The 22,480-nt window shown below is 40.5% G+C and overlaps 2 protein-coding genes across 4 annotated transcripts in view; one reads left to right on the top strand and one right to left on the bottom strand.

Moving 5' to 3' along the window:
• nadka (NAD kinase a) overlaps positions 1-2,796 on the top strand; it is a 30,318-nt gene extending 27,522 nt beyond the window's left edge. For all 3 annotated transcript variants that reach the window (XM_080031900.1, XM_080031901.1, XM_080031902.1), the window contains 2 exons: positions 341-423; positions 896-2,796. In XM_080031900.1, coding sequence (XP_079888026.1) covers positions 341-423; positions 896-1,043 — 231 coding nt within the window. In that variant the 3' untranslated portion in view covers positions 1,044-2,796. The remainder of the gene's footprint in view (positions 1-340; positions 424-895) is intronic.
• Positions 2,797-2,916: 120 nt separating this feature from the next.
• LOC307253747 (uncharacterized protein) lies at positions 2,917-20,741 on the bottom strand. Its single transcript, XM_080031903.1, has 9 exons — positions 20,622-20,741; positions 18,048-18,156; positions 16,723-16,897; positions 15,281-15,426; positions 12,192-12,368; positions 9,297-9,413; positions 9,114-9,200; positions 7,493-7,640; positions 2,917-3,613 (listed from the first exon to the last, which is right to left on the bottom strand). Exons 1-9 carry the CDS (start codon positions 20,633-20,635, stop codon positions 3,594-3,596), a joined length of 993 nt encoding a protein of 330 aa, XP_079888029.1. The 5' UTR covers positions 20,636-20,741; the 3' UTR covers positions 2,917-3,593.
• Between the last annotated feature and the right edge of the window lie 1,739 nt (positions 20,742-22,480).

Raw genomic sequence — 22,480 nt, 5'->3', positions numbered from 1 at the left:
TACACTGTTATATAAGCTGTACACTGACTACTTTATATTGTATCAAAGTGTCATTTATTCAGTGTTGTCCCATGAAAAGATATAATGAAATATTTGAAGAAATGTGAGGGGTGTACTCACTTTTGTGATATACTGTATATATATAATTTTTATTTTTTATTTTTTTCATTGTGGTTGTGGTCATCACTTTTGCTATCACCCCCATTATTATTTTAACCATTTTTATGTTTCTTCTTTTTCTTGCATATTCAAAAGCATTAAAACATTTCTTTTTTTTAAACACACAAACAAGCCCTGTCCTTTCAGTGACATGTCCATTCTTTCTCTCTCATGTTCTCAGATCATGCTGTCGCGGGATGCCAGGAACACGGCCTGGGTTTCCTTTGACGGAAGAAAGAGACAAGAGATCTGCCACGGAGACAGGTCAGTCCACTTGCTCAGCTGCTCAGAGCACAAACACACACACAAGCCAACACGCAAGACCCATAACAATGAAGCACGTTAAACGAGCCATAACAAAGCCTAGACATTTACTCATGGATAATACAGTATGTGTAACACCCCAGGCCTGCTGCATCAACACTTCCATGCTTTTGTTATGTAACTCTATTATGCTGCTTAGTAGCCAAAGGGGAGAACATCCAGCCCAGCCTCTACCTTTATGTAACTCATCCACAGATGAATTACCCTCCTTTGGTTCTTGAAAAGAGCAGTGAGTCATTCTGAGATAATAGTGGAAATGCCCCGTGTTGCTTCAGAAGGGAGTCATTGTTACTGCATCTGATGTCAACACCCTTCTCTATCGTCTGGTGTTTGCACATACCTGGACTTCTCTTTCCTCTTTCCTCATTCCTCATTATCTGATTGGCTCTTCTATTTGTATCCCTGTTTCCAGCATTACCATCACTACTTCCTGCTTCCCCGTTCCCTCCATCTGTTTCCGGGACCCGGTCAACGACTGGTTTGAGAGCCTGGCCCAGTGTCTGCACTGGAACGTGAGGAAGAAGCAGAACCACCTCAGCTCAGAGGACGAGGAGTTCTAAAGGCCCTATGTTTTTCTACAATCTTCAAAAGGTCTTCTGCAAGCTCTCCACAGAGTATTGATTGCTCTTTAAGCCTGACCATGCTCTGTGCTGTTTGCTCTATACTGGATGAGAGGTCGCACCAAACTCCATTCAAAAAGAAATGTAAGCACGTTAAAAAGGTGGATTTTTGAAAGGAGTTTGGTCCCACTGCTTATCCAGGATTGTCCCTGTGTGATTTCTTCCTATAAAGCTGCAAAAGCAAAAAAAACGGCCATTTGAAGTCAGAATGCAGTTTGTAGGGAGAAGTTTTCTTTTTTTTAATAACTAGTTTTCTTTTTTAACGTGTTTTAAAAGAAAATGCAAAGTTTATGCTGATCTTGGACTAAAAGGCCAATTGTGGATGGCAGTTATTGCAATACTCTAGATGGGTGTTATCAGGTCTGTTTTAGCACTTTTTACTCTTTCAGACGGATGGCAGGGACACATTTAATACTTTCTAAACAACAAAAGCCAGTTTTTACGTCTGTAGAGATAAAAAGGCTTTCTCTGGAAAATTCACAAAGAAAATCTGTTGCTCAGATTTCCCCGATTTCTGTTCATCAGACCAGAAAAGAAAACCATGCATTGCATTGCCATCATCACATGTTGTTTTTTACACATTGTTTGCAGTGCACCCTGGGAAAGAGCAGATTTACAGACTGTGCCTTAAACACTGCTGTGTATACAAATGTTATGTTACAAAAGGTTTACATCATGGCTATTTTGTATTCATCACATGTCGTCTGTTTTCCAAAACATGACACTTGATTGACTAATTGAGTGATGTACTAGTTTGCTCCATAGTGTCTGCTCTGCGACACTTGTCAACAATGTTGAAATTCATTCCAGAAAAAAATAGACCAGTTCAGATGTCTCCAGTGTCATTTTAACCTGTTTATCCTTCTTTTTTTTTTGTATGTCCACTAAGCCATAGCTGAACTCTGTGTAGGTTTTCTAGACCAGTGTGTGTGTGTGTGTGGGCTCAGGGGGACTTGTGTTTGTGTGTATGTCGAGGAATGGAATTATTTCAGACTTTGATGCATCCGTTCTACTGCAAGGCTGCAGTCTCTGCTGAACACTTTAAGGTGGCTAACTTTATCTGTTATTTTTTTGATGTTATGATTGGACCAAGTGAGCTCTAAAAGGCAATCATTCCTTTTAACTCTGAATATGTACATATATATATATATATATTTACATGTGATGCTTGAATAGGATGTATTTTGTAAAGTCTATATGTTTATTAACCAGTTTACAATGTATCATTGCTGAAAATAAATCTATTTGGTACTTTTTTTACATTAATATGGTCTGCAGTTGTTAATCTTTTTTTTTGTTGATGCGGGAAAAAGTCAGTTATTAGCAGTTTCTGATTCTCAAACTTGATTCCTCAACTGTTAATTGTGATTGGAAAGAATTCCAGTGACGTACATTGGAATAGAGCCGAGACTCCTTCAGATGCATTCCAGGACGACTTGAATAGCCTCATGTAATCAGATGAAGTTCTTTATTCCATCTGTCAAAAGCAGAGCTGGTCTGTTCTGAAATGTTGCTCTCAGCTTTTTCTGTCCATAAACTTTTGATCCTCTATGAAGCGTTGTCAACTCTTCTCTCAAAGTGCTTTTCACTTTTGTAACGCTGACTGACTTTTGTAATATCAGTGAGATATTGTTAATGTTTCTAATACAATTTTTTTTTTCAGAGCACTTTAATAAACGGAGAGAAAAAATTATTACCGGGACGTGTGTTTTGATCATCTTGCTCCACACATGATGAAGTCCACTTAAGTTTAGGGAAAAGGTTCAAGAATAATAGACGTTAGTATGTGTTACCTCTGGCTGTATAGATATGTGCACAAGGAGGCCTGTCATAGAAGCACAGTCATGTCCATATAACGTCCCCTTTCACTCGTCGTATTAAGCAACAAATGAAAACACTTGATTGTGTTGTTTTATTAAGAACCTTGAGTGAAAAAAAACACTTTCGTAAGAAGTGCATTAAGGTGCCAAAGAAAGTTAAGTAAAAAACTATTCCACTATTACCCAAAGCAGAAGTCCAGATCACAAGATTTAAGTTAGACAATTATGAAGTCAGTCATTTTTTAAATGTTATTTACATGCATTAAGCAAAATAAAATAAAAATGTAAAGGCCACACACAAACACATTAGGTGTCTACACAGAGCGTTAAAAACACAGATGGATTTAGATATCACAATGCATATTGCAGTACAAATAAAAACTGATTATGGATCCAGTGTACAAAAGGCATTTGAAGTAGTCCCATACACAAAGGTTTGAATGCAGTGGAATGGTGGTTTCACATATGTGTAGGCACGCTGACAGTAGTGTTAGCTAAAATAAAATAAAATCTATACAGTAAAAAGCACATTAAGAGAAAACAGATCTCTGATCTTGTTAATGTTGAATAGAATCGTGAGCCCCATGATGAGAATCACAGTACTTCAGTGTCTTAGTGTCAGCAGCATGCAGCAGCTGTGTCCTTGGTCCACCACCATCGCATGTCTCTATCACTTGCTTGGTGCAAACACTGCGGGGGAGACAACATGTAAAAATGTGAGATTAAGAACATTTTGGGTTTTCCGCCGCTTTCTAGCCAACATAAAAGAGCTTGAGGTCAGCGCAGACCGGGAAAAACCCAGGTTTCTTCTAGATAGAATATTTAGAATTCTGCTCATATTCCCCTCAATGTAGAGTTTGTTTAGTCTTATAGTTTTTTTCGATCGCTAAACCACAGTGGGCACAACTGTAGCTCAATGTGCAAAACTCTAACTACAGTCTGCACTACCAACAGTCATTAGAGCTGAACAGTTCACTTCACCTGCAAAATAGGTTCAGTGCAGCAAACACTATGAACCAGTCTCATTGAGATAACACACTGTCCTCAGAACCTGCTCAGAGTACAAACACTAGCATCAAACCCCAATACACAAATTACAAACTTTTAATCTTTACAGTTTGAATAATTTGAGTTATTTCACACAAATTACATAATATTTTCTTTGATGAAAGGGTGAAATTATTTTACATGAAATTGTTTATTTTATAACATACCAGTTTTTTTAGGAAAACAAAAAGAAATGAAAATCAGAAGTTTGCTTCAATAGATACACATTTTGTATATTTTATTGAAAACATTTCCAAATGTAGAATGTATCTGTGTAAATATTCTATAATTGTAATACAGAAATCAATTCCTGTAATGTTGTCATTTACTGTAAGGAAAGGCAACTCTAAGCTGTTTGTTTGCTGGAAAATTCGTATTACAGATGCAACTTTAGATTTTTGCAGATTGGGTTGCACTCTCAACCCTGCCTCTCTCAATGAGAGACCATGATTCACAATAAGGTCTATCAGTGTTGCCCTTACTGTATTTCATCAGACATTACAGCTCTATGTCTTCTAGGTCTTCCTCCACACATCCACACTCTCACTGCCAAGGGCGCAACTACCCACTTTCTGGGGGGTATGCAGACACTTAGCAGGCGCCCCCCACCCCAGAATTACAGACTTCCATTTTAAATTACATATTAGAGCAGGTGATCGGCTCAACCATGTCATGTCTGCCTGCACTGATTAAAAGTAAAGGACACAGTGATGAACAGGTTGGTCAGCAAAAATTAAAACCATACTGGGCATGTAGGTTTTTGTGGCCTCACTAGTGTCAGGCATGCAAACTCATAAGACATGAAAAAGGTAACATATCTGAAAACAAACCCCTGTAGGGGGGTCTGGGGTTTTCCCCCCCAGAATGTTTTGTGATTTGAACATGTAAAATAAGCAATTTGGTGTACTCTGGTGAAGAGAATTAAAGACAAAGAAAACTTTTATTTCAGTTCAAATGAATAGTAAAATGAGACAAACAAGTTAGTCAGCCAACCTTCTTGACTTTACCCAACAACGTGTGTAGGTATTTACTAAGAAAGACGTTAAAAAAACAGCTCAGAAAAACGGTTAAATTGGAAAAACCTTGTTGATAAAACTTGTTTTTCAAGTGAATGAGAGAGAAAAGGCATTAAATAAGACAAAAAAACTTAGAGCCACCAATCTATCGCACCAAATTCCCTTACAATAAACTATTATATACTCTCTCTCTCTCTCTCTCTCTCTCTCTCTCTCTCTCTCTCTCTCACTCTCTCTCTCAGAGTCAGGCAGGTACAGTATCTATAGATGCTTTCAAGCGGAGCCCCCATCCACCCTCTGCATGTAAAAGATTCCAGCCCCCTTGTATGTCTGAAATGTTGCACCCGGATGCTGCTTTGCAGGTTGATCCAGTGGGTTCCCGGGATGCTTTTCATGACAGTAATGGAGTGGGCAGAAATGTGCCATTGCTTTATAATTGCTTGTTTCCTCTAGTGTGAGATGTTACATTCCAGAGCCATTTTCCACACAGATTTTTAAAATCACTCTTTCCTGACAAAAAAAGAAAAGCTTCTTTAAAGGTATTGTTCTTCATGCTTCCTGTAATACTGTATGTGTAACTTACACACTATTCAAACCGATCCTGAATTGTAATGCTTTGGGGGATTCTGAATTGTGGTGCCCCCCCCCCCCCCTTCCTTAGCATTGTACATTATACTTAGCATTGTACAACATACTTCAAACACTATACATGTACATAAGCCCTGCTGCTCACCCGCAGAAAACATTTTCTCAGAAACATTTTTTTGTCGTTACACTCATAGCTCCAAAGAAAAACCTGTTGTTCTAGTTTACACTGCCTGGGAATCTTATCTACTGTCTGAGGGGCCGTATTCACAAAATATTTTATCTTAGCGCTAAGAGTACTCCTAAGGAGCACTAAAAGCTCTTAGTAAGGAGTAATTTCTTAAAACCCAAAGCTGATAAGATCAACTTTTACTAAGGAATGGGAGGGACTCCTAAGATAAGAATAGAGGGCGGTGTTGACCCTGTTGCTATGGATGATGTCATGTTCATACCTTCTATGCCCACAGTGATTGGCTGAGAGGGAATGAGAGCTAAGAGTGAGTTTATGATAGAACCACTGTGGGAGATATCCATATCGTGTCGCTGTATTAAAGTGAAGAGTTTTTATATACAATTAATGACAAGTGACACTGATTTAACATGAAACCAAGATACTGCAGGGTTTCCCACACATTCGTTCACAATTAACCTACAATAGCGCCACATAGGTCTATTAATTTAAAATGTTACAATGATTTGAATCGGAAAAAATATCCTCATTGAACAGCTGCACGCCATGCACTCTCACTGTATTTCCCTCAACGGCGGACTATGCCGCAATAGTCAGACAGCGACAAACCAGGAAATTCGCAATTTAGAAACAACAACTGGCGAAATCGTAAAGTGCATGCGGAAGGAAAAAGGCGAGACACGCAACTATACAGTAGCGGACCTGTGGAATGGAGGAGATGGAAGCGCCACATATGGGCCTACTCTAGTAACAAATTAAACCCAAACGTGACACCAACAGTAACTTTCAGTGCATCGTAAACCCAAAGCAACTGCAGGAAAAGGAACTTAATACATATTTTTTTATATAAATATAATAAATATAAATGTGTCTACTTTCTAAACATAGCTTTACTAAGATCATTAAACCCTTACAGCTATTAAGGTACCTTTTGTAAAGCTCACTAGCATTAAATCTCTCCAAAATGCCATCAAATGAGTGTCTGTGATTTACTCTTAGTGACTTAGGAGTCCTCTCGAGGACTCCTAGCTTTTCATAGACTAAAATGCTTTGTGAATTACACTTATCTTAAAAAGTTAGGAGTCCTAAAATTAGGAGTGAAACGCCCCTTATTTTTGAGAGTTACTCCTAAATCAGCACGTTAGGACCTACTCTTAGCCTTAAAATGTTTTGTGAATACGGCCCCAGATCATTTACACAAACGCTGTTAAATACAGAAAAATGCCGACTCCAAATAATTTTCCCCCGATCGCTTTGGCGCCCCTCTAGTGCGGCGCCCCTATGCGCCGCATGTAGTGCATACCCACTTTTTGCGCCACTGCTCACTGCCACTCTTCTACCTCCAACAACCTGTCTTCCTTGGTCCATTTCCAAAAAAATATTTTTGAGCTTTCCCTTTATACTGTATATATGTTCACTAACAAGTCTAAAACAAGACATCTTAGTGTGTCAGTTGAAATTGCAATCTGCAGTGTTTGAAATGTGTTAGCATTTGAAAAAAGTGCTGGAAATCCACAGTGTTGTGCAGGCTGTGGTTAAGCCATGATATAGGTGTGTAGAGTTTTGAAAATTGTGTTTAAGCAATGAAAAACGATCTACAGTTTGGTCCGAATGAACCGCTGCTCTGCATACTGTTGTTAGAGTTCTGCACATGTCGTTCCAGTTGTGCCCACTGTGGTTTAGCAATCGTAAAAACCTGTAAGGGACTCAGAAGCAGCAGTGTATACTCACTCCTCTCCCGCAGGCCTTGACCGAAGCTGTGCACCAGTCGGACCAGGCCCCACAACAGAACCACTTTAATGAGCAGAGACACCAGCGCTCCAGTGACGGCTGCTGCCTCCAGGGTGTACACGCTGTCCTGGAACCATTTCACGCCCACCTGCAATAAGAGCAAAGCATTCTTCAGTTCTTCTTCTTATTTTCGCATTAAACTATTTCTTTTATCTGTACAATGTATGATTTTCAATACATTATTTTTTTTAAACTAGCATTATGTCCACAATAACCACTTGTGTTTGACTGTGACTGGACTAGACTACTTCACTTAGTACTAGTTTGAGTCTTTACATTCGCGCAAGAATCACACAGGCACTTAGGAAGTTATGTTATGTTATGTAAGCGACAAAAATAAAAACAGAAACACGCTTTGGATAACTATTCAGCTAATTATTTAGACATGGCAGAGCAGTAAATAAAGAGACCTCCAATTCCTGTTAAAAAATATAGTTAGGTAACACAGCTTTGATATGCCATCTGCATGATATGCGTGAATGATATAAGTGCAATGTCATGTTCATATAACAGTGACAAATGCTTCAGTAAATGGTGCTTTAGGGTGTATTCACACATGCCGTGTTTAGTTCGGTTGAAACAAACTCAGGTGCACTTCCGCCTTCGCTGCGCATCTTTCAGACATGTGTGAATACAGCAATCGCACTCGGGGGCGGACCAAACAAGCGCTCCGAGACCCAGCTGAAGAGGTGGTCTCGATGCGCTTCCATACGCACTCTGCTGCAGTTCGTTTGTGGTGTGAATTTGTCCGGACTCGATCCGACCCAAATGCAGGACGCACTTTGCCTTTTCTTTCTTAACTTTTTTAATACATCGCCGTCAGCTTCACATTATGGGACAGTGTTGTTGTCGCCATTGTTAGGAAGATTAGTTATGGTTTGACCGGGACGGAGCCCCGAGCGAATATATTACATTTGATAGTGACGCGTAAACATGCTGATGTGTTCAGCGATCAGATGAAGGAGAGGGGAGCGTCTCACGTACAGTGCCAACAGGTTCACACTGCGCTTTGCATCAAGTGTGTGTTTTTATTTTGCTTCCCGGCCACCGTTTATACTATCTCCGTGTCAGTTTGGAGCTGAGCTGTGTCGAACTGACACCCAGCTCAGCTGTACAGCTAAATCACCAAACAAAAAAATCTAAACTCTATTTGGTCTGGACCAAAGCACGTGAACTAGCGGACTTTCCCTGTGTGAATCTACACCCTCAGTGAAGAGGAAAATCCCTCAATGCTTTCATGAGATAGTGTGCTCACAACAATGGCCCAGACGTAAGGAGAACCCAAAAATATAATTAAAACTATAGTATACGCCATGTTTGGAAATTACTACGAATTTATGAAAGTGAAGTGAACTGCTTTTAAAGTGGGCACGTTTAGGGAGAGGCTTTGTTCTATGTTCTGACCTCTAGATACTGTATATTGAGCACCGTCTTCTTTGGGAACACTACTCCTCCATAAGTGACAACACACTGTGTGCAGTGTGCATGGCTCTGTATGTGTTAAGAAAAGAAACTTCGTAAAGCCTCCCACACTCATAGAGATGTGGAGATATGCTCTCACCGTGTACATCAGGTAGACAAAGAAAGCCAGTTGAGGAAGGCTTTGAACCATGAAGACCCAGACCAACACCTTGGCTTCCTTTAAAACCTGAAACACATGTTGGTTATCAACACCCACTGCCTCTCAATTCAGTCATGGGAAGAGTGTTTGTATGAGGAAGATGGAGGAAGTGAGTGGACTGACCGCCACAGCCCCTACAGCGGCGGTGAGGCAGGCCCAGGCCACGCCCACAGCCAGCAGGATGCTGTTGATAGTAGACATGCTGGAGTCTGATGTGGTGATCAGGATACACAGACACAACTGAAACACAGTGAAGAAAGACACAAGCTCACTGGGACAGATACGTGTTGTTCTGTTTGTCTCTTAAAGGTGCAGTCAGTCATTCTGCAGAACGCTTGTTGTCAAAATCACTTTGTCTAAATCAGTGAATATCTCCTCATGATTGGTTGCATGTCCGTACTGTGTGTGCGGAAAAGAAAATGTGGTGTTCATGTAGCCTAAACTCTGTAAACTGGCATGTAAACAAAGGGGGCCCACCGTAGCCAGCAACATGGCAGTTTAAAGAGCCTATGGGCTGTTTATTAACACCTTTTTTCAGTGCACACTAGGGATGTAACAATATACCGCAAAACGGTCGTTCGCGATATGAAAAGGCCACGAATGTCAACCGTAAGTTTTTTCTTGTTATACCGCGTCACGGTATTGAGGCGAGCGTGCATGGTAAATGCGCTCCGTCATTGTGGAGAGTCTGGTAAGCAACGTTGTCATAAACGTAGCACTCAATCTAACACTGTATGGGCCACACCAACATTGGAAACCAAACAATAACACATTGACACAACATCTTATCACTGAAACATGACTTCTAACTTTAAACTGAACAGTCACGTCTCACGTGGGCCGTTGTTTACACTAGCGCGTGCAGCTTCACAACATTGAGTCACGTAGCAGCAGAGAAGAGAGAGAAAGAGAAAAGGGAGAGATAGAGAAAAAGATCGACTAGCTTACCAGACTGAAGAGAAAGTTGCTCGCGGGTCAATTATATCATTATGAATCCAGGCGAACGTGAGGAAATGAGATTATAAAAAAAAAAAAAAAAAAATAGAACAGAATAGAATAGAATCCACCGCCACCGCGCGTTAAATCCCCGGTAAAGTCGGCGAACTTCGGTGAAAGGCAGATGAAGGAAATAAGTCCAAAGATCCTTGATATATTCATCACAACTTCACGTGAACTCAGCAGACAGTAGCTAACAGCATGTTGCGCAATACTATGGAATCCCTACTATGTCAAACTTAGGTGACACTACTTTGGTCAAATGAAGGTGACGTTGCGAAAGTGTGAGGAAGGGAGGGGGAGAGGAGTGCACTGCAAAAACATTGATTTTGAGACTGCAATTTAAGTTAATAACAAATAAAAATCATAAATAAATATTTTACTGAGTTAATTGTGCTTGTCATAATGTAGGCCTATTAAGGTAAAACATGGCTTGTAAAAATAGAGTTGATAAGCAAATAAAACATAAATAAATGGGGAAATTATCACACTATTTAAATAATTTTTATTTTATACATACTTTTACAGTTACAGACAAGTGACTAAATTAAGTTTAGATTTAAAATTCCTATTTCAGTTTGAAAAATATAGATGTAAAGCTTCTTTAAAAACAGCAGTAGAGAAGCAGTGTCTTTGTTTTGGTGATAAGTTGTTTAAATCTCTCAGAAATCTCTTCTTCATATTAAGATATAAAAAATTTGAATTATTCTTGCGTTTATGTTTTATTTAAATCAGCGGTACAACATTTCATTTGAGGGGGTAGAAATGAATTCCGCGCTTAATATCGTATCGTGATATCGTGATATCAATCGCAATATCGTATCGTATCGTATCGTACCCAAAATTTCATATCGTTACATCCCTAGTGCACACACAGTGTGACAGATAGCAGATCGTGAGGAGATATTCACTGATTTCGACAAAAAGTGATTTTGACAAAAACATTCTCCAGAATGGCGGACACCACCTTAGGTATTAATGAATTTCACCTGTAAGTGCAGAAGTGTAGAATAGTCGGATCCCTGACTCCACCTTTAATAAAGCCAGAGGCTCATTTGAAGAGACACTTTGTACATCAACCTGACCATGGACTAGAGATGGAAATAAGCCACTGGCTAGAATGTTGCAAACGAGTTGAAGGTGAAGCCCTGTGGCCTGAAGTAAATGCAGCCTGGCTACGTGTGTGTGTGTGTGTGTGTGTGTGTGTGTGTGTGTGTGTGTGTGTGTGTGTGTGTGTGTGTGTGTGTGTGTGTGTGTGTGTGTGTGTGAGACCAGATAAACCTGCTCTCTTGCTGTTCTCAGCGCTACGTGTTGCTTTCACTGGCTTGGTGTTCACAACAAATCAAACATGAGTGGCAGAAGGTCAAGGTGTGTTCAAGTCCCCGGAGGACACGTGGGACATTTGTGCCTGAGGTCGGATGTGGGAAACTGAGTCAACAGACAAGGAAATGAATTAAAGCTGGAACAATAAAGGCAACAAAGAGCATGAAGATTTATTTGACAGTGTCTCTGATGGTGGAATTCACATTGCAACAAAAACACTGGTAGGAAGACTATAAGCACAGCTCAAAGTCAACTTCTTCATCTCAACTGCCAGAGTACTAGGAAAGCCTAAATGTTTCACCTTAAGGGAGCAACACAAACAACATGACTACTGGCCTTACTGCACAGTGGAGGAGGTGACAGTCCCTGCGTTCCGAATCACATTCTTTCTTTTTTCTATTCTACATACTACATCTGACGATAAAAATATTCTAGTTAGGATGCAGTATGCTACAATTGGGATCCCCATTTGTTCTCATATGGAGTTCTCCGTCGATGTGACATCACTTCCGGTGCGCACTGGATTGTGGGTCAGAATCGCCCAAATAGGATGCTGTTTTCAACACTAAAAAAATATCGTCTGGATGTAGTAGACATCCTGGTATTTCTAGCCATAATAAATCGTAGATAATAGTAATAGTATGGGTAATAATAGTAGATTGTACGGGTATTGGAACGCAGGGACAGTTTTTGTTTTACCTGAGCCTGTAGGTCAAAGGTGACCATGGAGAAGCAGAGGTTGAGCAGGAAGTATTGCTCCTGGAGGCTCTGCAGTGCCCCGCCCACCCTGAAGGCCATCATGTTGGGCCTCTGGATCAGCAGCGCCGTGCAGAAGATATGGATCACACCCAGACTCATGATGCACACGAAACGCACCTGAGGTCACACACACACACACACACACACAGACCCAAACACACGCACACACACACACACACACACACACACACACACACACACACACACACACACACACACACACACACACACACACACACACACACACACACACACACACACACACACACACACACACACACACACACACACACATGGCTGCAGTTCTCCGTGTTTCAGGGTTAACACATCCTACTCACAAATGACTCAAGTGTTGACACAATGTATTCACGTTGAACTCTCTGACCAGTCCAACATCTAGTTTGACACTGTACATGGACAATATGAGCTTTTGTCTGTAATATAATCAGCAATAATCTGTGCTCAAACTTCAAATGTGCTCATTGTCATGCCAGTTAAACAATCCTTTAAGCTAAATGCTAACATTTGCATACTGGTACGCCCACAAAGCCAATGCTAACGCGCCCCACACACATCCTGCGTCTACCTCTGGAGCGCGTCGCGTTACCTTACTGCTGCCTCTCTCGGACTTTTCTCGGACACACATGCAACGTCTCAGCAGCTGCTGCTGCAGCGCTGCTTCTAAAAGCCCTATCTTTCTACATAGAGTTTTCATAGATAATTCCCATTAAAAATGAAGTTCTTTCATGTCATCTATGATGCATATGATTTATATTGAGTCTGGACAGTAATCCGTGCGCCCCATTGCCATTTTTTTTCTTTTTTTTGCCATATTTTCGCTTGTTGGAAGTTTTATTTTGAAGGGGACACACCAGGAAATGGTGAAACTACAGCGAAAGCTGCCAGTATGAAGTCAATATGACTCTCAGCAGAGTATTTCAAAAATCACTTTACTGATTTATACGGGAGAGAGAGAGGGGGGTGTGGTCGGGGAAGAAGAAGGCCGTAGACACAGATAGAGCAACGGAAAACTGTTGCGCTCATCATGATCTTTTTTATTTCTTCACTATATTGGATCTCTATATGTGTCATTTATCCAAAAATGAAATGCCAGAACTAATTGAAAATTAGGTTTTAAATCCCTCGGATTTTGATTGCACAATTAAATCGTGAAATAAAGGGATTATTCGCGTATACGACTGAGGGATGTTTTATTTTGAAATAAACACACCGGGTAAACGTGTAACTAGAGTGAATGCTGCTGGTATGACTGTCAGTAGAGTATTTCTCTATCAGTTAAAGCACAGAGACGCGAGAGAGACGCGCTGCTCTCAGAAAAAAATAGGCGAGCCTCCTGAGGTGAAGGGGAGCGTCGCTGCAGACGTGCCTCCGACGCGCCTCAGCAGTGCGTCTGAGGTTGGATGTGTGCTCGCTCTACGTTGATTTCACAGTCTGTGACCAAAAATCAGACGCAGACGCGAGGTAGACGCGCAGTAGAGGTAGGATGTGTGTGGGGCGCGTCAGAGGTCTCTCTCTCTTTTTTTTCAACGTCACCATCTCACTTTAGTATTCTAGAATTCTAACATCTGCCAATTACTCATATACATTGAATACATTCCTTTATAGATTATTCAAAGGAGGGAAAAACACTGATGCAGATAACAGTGGTGTTATATCCTTTTGTATGAGCCAACATCAGACAAATGATAAATGGAGATGTTGGAGAAATGTAGTTATTAAATCCAGTCTGAGACATAAATCAATGAACTTTAGGTTTGTATTTCAGTGACATTATGATTATAATAGCAGCAACTAGCAGCTAATATGAACCCCTCTGCCCATGTGTGAATCATTCAATCATGTGTGCTTAACAGCCTTTAAAGACCTACTTCACCTGTGGAAATATGGAGGTGTATTGAACTCTGAGATCCAATGCAGTATAAATGTGCAAAAATGTTAGAAATCGGTTCATCCTAGCCTGAGAAAAGGCAGAAAGAGTGTTTTTATGGTCTCACTGTCTAACCCTACATTTTCCCACGCATGGGACAATGTAGGGTTAGGATTAAAAGGACAGCTGCTTCAGGGCGCTCCGGTGGCGTAGTGGATAGAGCGCGTACCATATTGGCTCAGGCCTTCATTGCAGTGGTCACGGGTTCAAATCCGACCCGTGGACCTTTACTGCAGGTCACCCCCCCTCTCTCTCGCTGTCTCCCCATTTCAACTCTGTACTAATAAAGCTTGAAAATGCCAAAGAAAAATCTTAAAAATAAAAGGACAGCTGGGCTAGGGAAGACTGAGGGAAGAAAAACCTCATTCATTATATTATGATAGCGATTTTATAATGATAGAACGCTGGTTCCGTATGGGTGAAGTATTCCTTTAAGCATCACTAGCAGTAGCTAGCGGTCATAAGTCTAATGTGATCTCCTTGGCGTATGTGGTATTTGGAGGAATCCTGCACTATCAAGGGCTATCTGTTTAGGTTCATGTTTACACCTGTCCACAAGGTTTCTTCTTTGTGTAATGGTTACAACTGCACATTTATCATTTACATATTGTGTATTAATATTTAAATTTAAAATTTAAAGAGTTTAAAGAGTTGAGAATTAGAAGAACTAACTGTCATCTGTCAATACTAAATGAAGGTTAGTTATATTGTCATTGCTTAGAAGTTTTACTCTGCGTTTGTATTATTTTAACATGTCGTTAGCCTCATAGCATAATTGCCAAAATCATATTTACTCTACTCTACTTTTACTCTACATCTACTCTATTCTACATCTACTCTACTCTACATCTACTTTACCCTACTCTATAACCATTAAAATATGACTTAGGCAATTATGCTGTTAGGCTAACGAAAAGTAGATGTAGAGTAGAGTAGATGTAGAATAGAGTAGATGTAGATTAAAAGTAGAATAGAGTTAATATGATTTAGGCAATTATGCTATGAGGCTAACGATGTTGAATGAATGGGATCCCTGACAGGCCTTTTGCACTGTGTGTGATGCAGAGGGTAATGCACCTACCAGCAGCTCCTGCTTGCCCTTGGCTCCCAGCACAGAGAAGTTAACCACGGAGCGGACCATCAACACAAACACACTGAGCACGAAGGCTACCAGTTCCTGTCTGTTCTCCTGCAGCACTCCACGCATCATGTAGTACAGGCAGAACACTGCAGGGGGAGACACAACACCAGTCACTCAATATGACAACAGGTACACTACCATACTTCCCTACTGTTTAGTATCTGCCAGAAAAAGCTTTAGGATGTCCCAATACATGCACGACACGTCAATTACAATATGCTGAAAATACATAATTGCCCCATTCCAATAGCATTGTTGAGTATTCGTCTTTATTTCTCGACATTATGATAAAAAAAAACTTCCTTATCTGATTTTGTTCCCCCTCCTGTGGCCCTACTGTACTTTAGTTTGTATTTTAGTAAAAAGAAAGAGTATGTGATTTGTAAATGGTAAATGAACTCCACTTATATAGCGCTTTTCCCAGTTTTTTCACAGACTCAAAGCGCTTTACATTGTTTTGTACACATTCACCCAATTCACCGATAGCAGCAGCTACCACGCAGGGTGCAAGCTAACTATCGGGAGCAATTCAGGGTTCAATGTCTTGCCCAAGGACACTTCGACATGTGGCAGGTAGACAGGGGATCGAACCTCCGACCCTGCACTCCAGAGGCGACCTCCCTGCCCACTTCGCCACTGCCTCCCCTTAAATTAAATAATTTGTACTAAGTAGTAAGTCTTTGGCTGTGTTTGAAAAGCCATACTAACGTCCTACTCATACTCATCTTGACGTCAATTTGAGTAGATGTGGTTGTGTATGCAAGTTTGTGTAGGCGAGAAATGCCCGGATGAGAACTTACTTCCGGGAAGATTTTGTGTATGGATGGATAGGTTACTTTTCCTACTATACCGCCCCACAATGCATTGCGTCTTTTCAAACGACACAGTTTTTTTTAATTCTCTGTTTCTTCTGTTTACTTAAGTGTAAACGGTCTGACGAACTTCGCATAGACAATGGATGGTTGAGTAGACAGTAGGGAGTATAAACATGTTGAGTATGTAGGAGGGAGGACGTTAGTATGGTTTATTGAACACAGCCTAGGATATGCATATTAGTCTATTTCTTCTGATCATTTCTTGTTGTTTGTAACTAATAACTGTTGTTGTGGATTTTCCACGAAATCCCCTGGAGGACACCAGGTTAGGGATGTGTGCAGGCAGGAATAGACTGTTTGTAGAGACAGGGGCAGGGACGCCATTTTGGGGGGAAAGTCACAGTTAAAGCAATTACATTCCACAGTTTTCATCACATGATTACATTAGTAAAAACTTTGTTTGCCAACAGCGCTGCTCGCTGTTCAAATCTTCAACTGTGAAATAGTCTTTTTTTCCTGAAGACACTTAACTGACAGCGTTATGGAGGGGACCACAGTGCTACTCACATATTCCAACCAACTGGATGAGAGACACAGAGAAGTTGTCCTCCTCAGACACGTCTGTCCCCATGCGCTGGTTGTAGATGCTGGACAGTGTGAGGCCCAGCAGAGCTAACAGAGACACTATGCTGAAGCAGAAGTAGAGTTTGAGCAGACAGGACAGCTCCGACCAGGGCTTTATCTGCAGCACAGAGGAGAGGGAGAGGACCAATATGGAATAAAGACAATCCTTTCATCAAGCTTCTGTCATTTTACTTAATTACTTTTTTATAATCCTTCTAACTACAGTATGTCATTTGGAGAGTTAGTTGCCGGATAGTAAAGTATCTGAAAAGACTTAGGCATATGTATCAATCTCCCGTTTAAGATATTGTCATTTGAAGGTGGAGTAAGCCATTTTTGGAGAAGTTTTGTTGACAAATCCACTTTGTCAAAATCAGTGAATATCTCCTCACGATCCCCTACCTGTCCGTACTGTGTGTGTGTGTGTGTGTGTGTGTGTGTGTGTGTGTGTGTGTGTGTGTGTGTGTGTGTGTGTGTGTGTGTGTGTGTGTGTGTGTGTGTGTGTGTGTGTGTGTGTGTGTGTGTGTGTGTGTGTGTGTGCTAAAAGCAAAAAATCTGGTGTGAATGCACAGCCTAGGCTCTGTACACTGGTATGTAAACAAAGGGTATGTTAAAAAGGGGCCCACCTTAGCTAGAAACATTCCTGTTTGCAGAGCCCAGGCTGGGTATTACCACTGGATATTTTAATCTTACATGAGTGAAAACAGGAGAACGAGAATGAAAATATGGCACACAGTAGGGCTGAAAAACAGGGATTTTCAGGGACTTTCTTCACAACAAATTCCCCTCTCCCATGCCAACCTCCCTCTACCTGTCTCCCTGCTTTCTGGACGGGCGGGGCCTTAAAGCTGACCTGTGAGAACAAAGAAGCCGGCTGGCTGCATGTGGATGCCTCATCACCGCTAGGAGAAGTATATGCCTTTGGGTTAAGATGCATTTATACAAGCTTAACCAGTTCAGGCTTTATTTTCTCTACTGATTAAGTTGCGTTGGCAGCTAAGTTATTTCAACATTCTTTGGTTTACACAGTAATTACGCTTGAAGATAAACTACCTTTGTTCATATGTATCATATTATTTTTGGGCAATTAGGAATTATGATGTCTTGATTAATATGGTTGTCCTTTTGTATGATTTATTTGAATATAAAAGGCCAAAATCATCAGTGGTTTCAGTTGTTCTGTATTCCGTTACACTGTGCGTATCCCAGTGAACCTGAGCTCAGCTTTCAGACTGCTGTAGTGAGTGTGTGGTGCTGCAGCTGCTCACCGGGCCACATGGTGTGGGGATCAGGTCTTGGTGCCTGGGCCTCAGGTTGGGAGACAGAAGGTCTGCTCCCTCCTGGGCCGGTCCACTGCTCTGGTTCCCCAACAACGGACTGCAATGGAAAAACAAAACACGGTGGACCAGTTATTTACCTGGCAACAGTAACATTTCATCTGTGTAATGTTTTCAATATGTTCTAGTCAGGAACCATTGATATCAAATCTACCAGGGCTAGTCAAATACAACTTCAATTGTATTTTGTATTAAAGGAGCGAAGCATCAACCTACCAACACGGATGAGGATAGTAAGTGAGCAGCAACAGTTCAATACAAGCAACGGTTAAAGAATATGAATATACTATATATATATATAAACAGTTTATAGATGGATGGACATGTTAGAAGTCTAGAAATAGTCCAGACTAAGCATATAGAGTAGGACACAGCAGGCCCTTTTCTGAGCAAATATGACTTGCATGCACTGCCCGGCCCCCCCCCCCCAAAAAAAGTCACACACTCAAATATCTTGTTGGACCATCTTTAGCTTTTGATTACAACAAATATTCTCTGTAGCACATTTTGATACGCTTTATTTGGCGCATTAGGTTGCTTAGAACTTAGACCTGACCAACTGAAGCAACCCCAGATTCTACTGTACACTGCCACACAGGCTTGTACAGTAGGCACTAGACATGATGGGAGCATCACTTCATCCACCGCTCTTCTTACCCTGATGCACCCATCACTCTGGAACGGGGTCAATCTGGTTTCATCAGACCACACAACCTTTTTCCATTGCTCCAGAGTCCAATCTGTGTAATGCTCCCTGGCAAATTGAATAATTGTATCCTGATAAGCCCCACTGAGAAGTGTTTTCTTAAGGCAACACAGCTGTATAGTCCATATCCCTTATGTTCTCTTCACATTGTGCATGTGGAAATGTTCATACTTCCAGTATTAAACATGGCAGGGAGTTCTACTGTCGATAGTTTACCTTTTGATTCCACCAAATGTTTTAAGTGATCTACGGTCATGATCATTATAAAGATTTTTTTCCCGACCACATTTCTTCCTGAAAGATGACGGTTCACCACTATCTATCCAGGTTTGAGTAGTTTCATCTTCTCCCGAGTAGTTTTCTTTGTTTCATGCAGGCCAATCATTTGACCCTTCTAAAATAGAGTTACATCTTTTCCAAAAACCCCAGCATGTCTTCTGAAGCTATTCACTGCATCAGTTAGGGTTAAATAACTCGCTGCCAACTGAAACATATTAATCACTGCAGTTTTTGATGCAGGGCTCTTGCCTATTTGCTTAGTTAAATCTAGCTGGTGACTTTTTTTAGAGGGGGGGAGTGGGGCAGTGTAGTAGAAAAAGCACAAGTGTAAGGTTATGGATTGTTCTGTTCTGATAGAAAATTTTCCCAGTAATCCTCATCGTGCATTTTACTAATAACACACCTGTGCTCTTCCTACAGAGACATATTAAAATGTCTTCTGGAAAAATGATAAGACAACTATGAATCAGAAATTATCATGTTACACAGGACAGGAGTTTAAAGATGTGATGGAAACATGGACTCTGTTTTAACAGAATCATAGAGCACCTTATGTTACAACCAGAGCTAAAAAGTCAACTAAAACAGAGCACGAGAAAAAAACACAACACATCAGTACAGCTTGTTGTCAGTACAATAATGATACCAGGCTCTGTTTTAAACAGCACACAGACTGCTGAATGGCCCCCACTAAGCCCCCGGGGGCCACAGCATCACACAAGGCTTAGTCAGGAGAATCCTGAAAGAATATGGAATATGGATCAACACACGTGCACCAGTAAGCTTTTTCCCATCAATGACTCGTTTACTAAGTTATTACAAAGCCATATGTGACTGTACAGCATTGTGACTTGAAGAGTTGGGGAAACATGACAGTCACCTGACCTGCTGTTGCTTAAGGTTTTACGAGTTTTCTTTTATCTGTTTTAGATTTATACATTTAAAATAGAAAAAAATAGAATAGACTTTAATAATAGCCTTCGTTTTCAAAATAACAATTGTTGTGTAATAGTGCATAGCAAATGGCTAATAGTGAGCTTTAATATAGGCTAGGCTATTTAATTCACAATCTAAAAATATCAGCTACATTGACATGTTATCTAAATATGAATATGTGCTGATGAATTGTAGTCTTTGATACACATTTTATTACAACATTACTTCACCTTTGAGATTTAAAGCAGTTTTAACAGTTATGGAATCACTCAAATCAGGTAAGACTATTTCCTGTAAGCATTAGCACTTCAAAAATAAACTTTGGATGGCTGATGAACCTCCCATACCTGTCCATCGGGAAGGGGGAAGTAGGCTAAATGAAGTAACCTAGGCTACACATCTGACTGAAGAGGAATCAGGACATGGCATGTGATTCAAATGAACGGGGAGAGTAACGTACAGTCAGAGAACTATTCTTACAACATTTCTTCTTACAATATCTTCTTCTTATGACGCAAACACCAAAACATAAGCTGCTATTCATTATTTCATGTTGTCCATAAACTTGGCTATACTATACTGACCTTATCTCGTCCATTTTCTACCGGACGAACCTCAAAGGACCCGGGGCTTACATTCCTGCGACCCGCTGTATGTCTGTCTGTCTGTCCCGTCTGTCCGCCCCCCAGCTGACTCTACTTTACTTTCACATTTGACAACATTACAGGAACAAGGGACTGTTGTGTCAACATTCCTTCTTCTTGGCCTACGCGTCGTCGTTTGAATGCTCGAGCGCGCTGCTGCCCCTTAGAGGAAAACAGAGGGAATGCGGTTTAACTAAACGTGATTTTAGCACTCCACTTTACAACAAAATAAAAGGGGCAGGTGTTTCGAAAAACTGCTACCCTACAAAGTGCAATGGATGACCACCCAATGTCAATTTTTTTCTACAAGTATTTCTTCTTCAATACGTGCTAGATAAATGTTCTCCCTAAATTCAACTACATTTTGCGGTCATGGTTGCCATTAAAGTAATTTCAATTCGAAGGGGGCTTTATTGACATGGAAAACAATAGTTACTATTGCCAAAGCAATTTAAAAAAATAATTTAATGAAATTAATTAATTATCATGAAAAAATTGGTTAATTATAAATTATTTGTGTGTGTTAAGTTAACCCTGAAACACTGAGCACTGCAGCCATCTGTGTGTGTGTGTGTGTGTGTGTGTGTGTGTGTGTGTGTGTGTGTGTGTGTGTGTGTGTGTGTGTGTGTGTGTGTGTGTGTGTGTGTGTGTGTGTGTGTGTGTGTGTGTGTGTGTGTGTGTGTGCGTGTGTGCATGCGTGTATGTGCATTTGCCATTTAAAATGTGTACACATACAATAACAAAACTAAACAACATAGTATCACATTCCGAACCTGACCCTGTCTATTTTTTTCCACCTTCTGTTGATAATGTCTTCGTCTTTGGGGTTTGGTTGTGTAGGTTGTTAATCCCTTGTATTCTATGTTTATCTACCATAGACTGTAGTTATCTTCCTGTGCCTTTGTAAAAAGAGAGAATTACTCAAAGTCACTCCCTGGTGGCGAAAGGGCGCGCAGCACATCACCAAACATCCTGCATGATGTAGGCCTGATAAAAATAGTTAGATTAGCAGCCCAAAAACATATTACACAAGTACAATTGCAAATGTATCTGTAAACTGAATTAATATTCACTTTTAACAATAAATGTTATTAATACAATCAGTATCATCAGTTTAATAGTAGGAAACACCAAAGACACACAAGTATCAATGAATATCTCACATATAGGCTCACGTGTGTAGGTGATGATACACATTCAGAGACACTATTAATACACACTATACTCACTATCATTGACAGTGTGCAATGGCAACAAGGCACATTGGAGTAGAAGGTCAAAGGTCGAAACTGATAAGATAACTACACATCCCCACCATGGCTCACTGCCAAAGCTCACTGCTGGTTTACACAAAATATATAGCCTACTCAGCACTGGTCTAGCGTAAATATTACAAAGTACACTAAGGTGGCTACATTGTAGGCTATATTGTCTATCCTAGTGGCCTACTTACCGATAAATGTAACGTTATTCGGAATAAAACCATTAGTATGGTTGTGATAAGTATTCCTTATCACAACCATAATGGTTTTATTATGTTTATTTTGCAAACTCAGTCCCTCCTTAACATGATTCAGGTCATTTGGTTTGATTGTTTTGTTCTGCAAACAGAGATCAGTTTACAAGCCTTAACCAGTGCTATTCACACTATTCAATCTCTGTATTTCAGGGTTTAGCTCAGCCTCAATTTGAGCATTTCAAATTATTATTGGACAACCTTCGTAACAAACCAGAGGACTGACCCACAATGTATGAAAGTGCAGCCCGAATCACAGGAATTAGGCTATTTGAACATATAG

This window comes from Ammodytes marinus (genome assembly GCF_949987685.1).
Source record: "Ammodytes marinus genome assembly, chromosome: 7".
Classification (NCBI taxonomy): Eukaryota; Metazoa; Chordata; class Actinopteri; order Uranoscopiformes; family Ammodytidae; genus Ammodytes; species Ammodytes marinus.
Note: the sequence above shows the minus strand (reverse complement) of the source record. Positions and strands in the feature narration are given on the sequence as shown.

Bases quoted from the DNA above. Each gene is read 5' to 3' on its own strand.
- LOC307253747 (XM_080031903.1), bottom strand. The intron at 7,641-9,113 runs GTGAGAGCATAT...CTCTTATTGCAG, and splicing joins TTGTCTACCTGATGTACACG to GTGGGCGTGAAATGGTTCCA. The intron at 3,614-7,492 runs GTGAGTATACAC...TCTCCCCCGCAG, and splicing joins TCAAGGCCTGCGGGAGAGGA to TGTTTGCACCAAGCAAGTGA.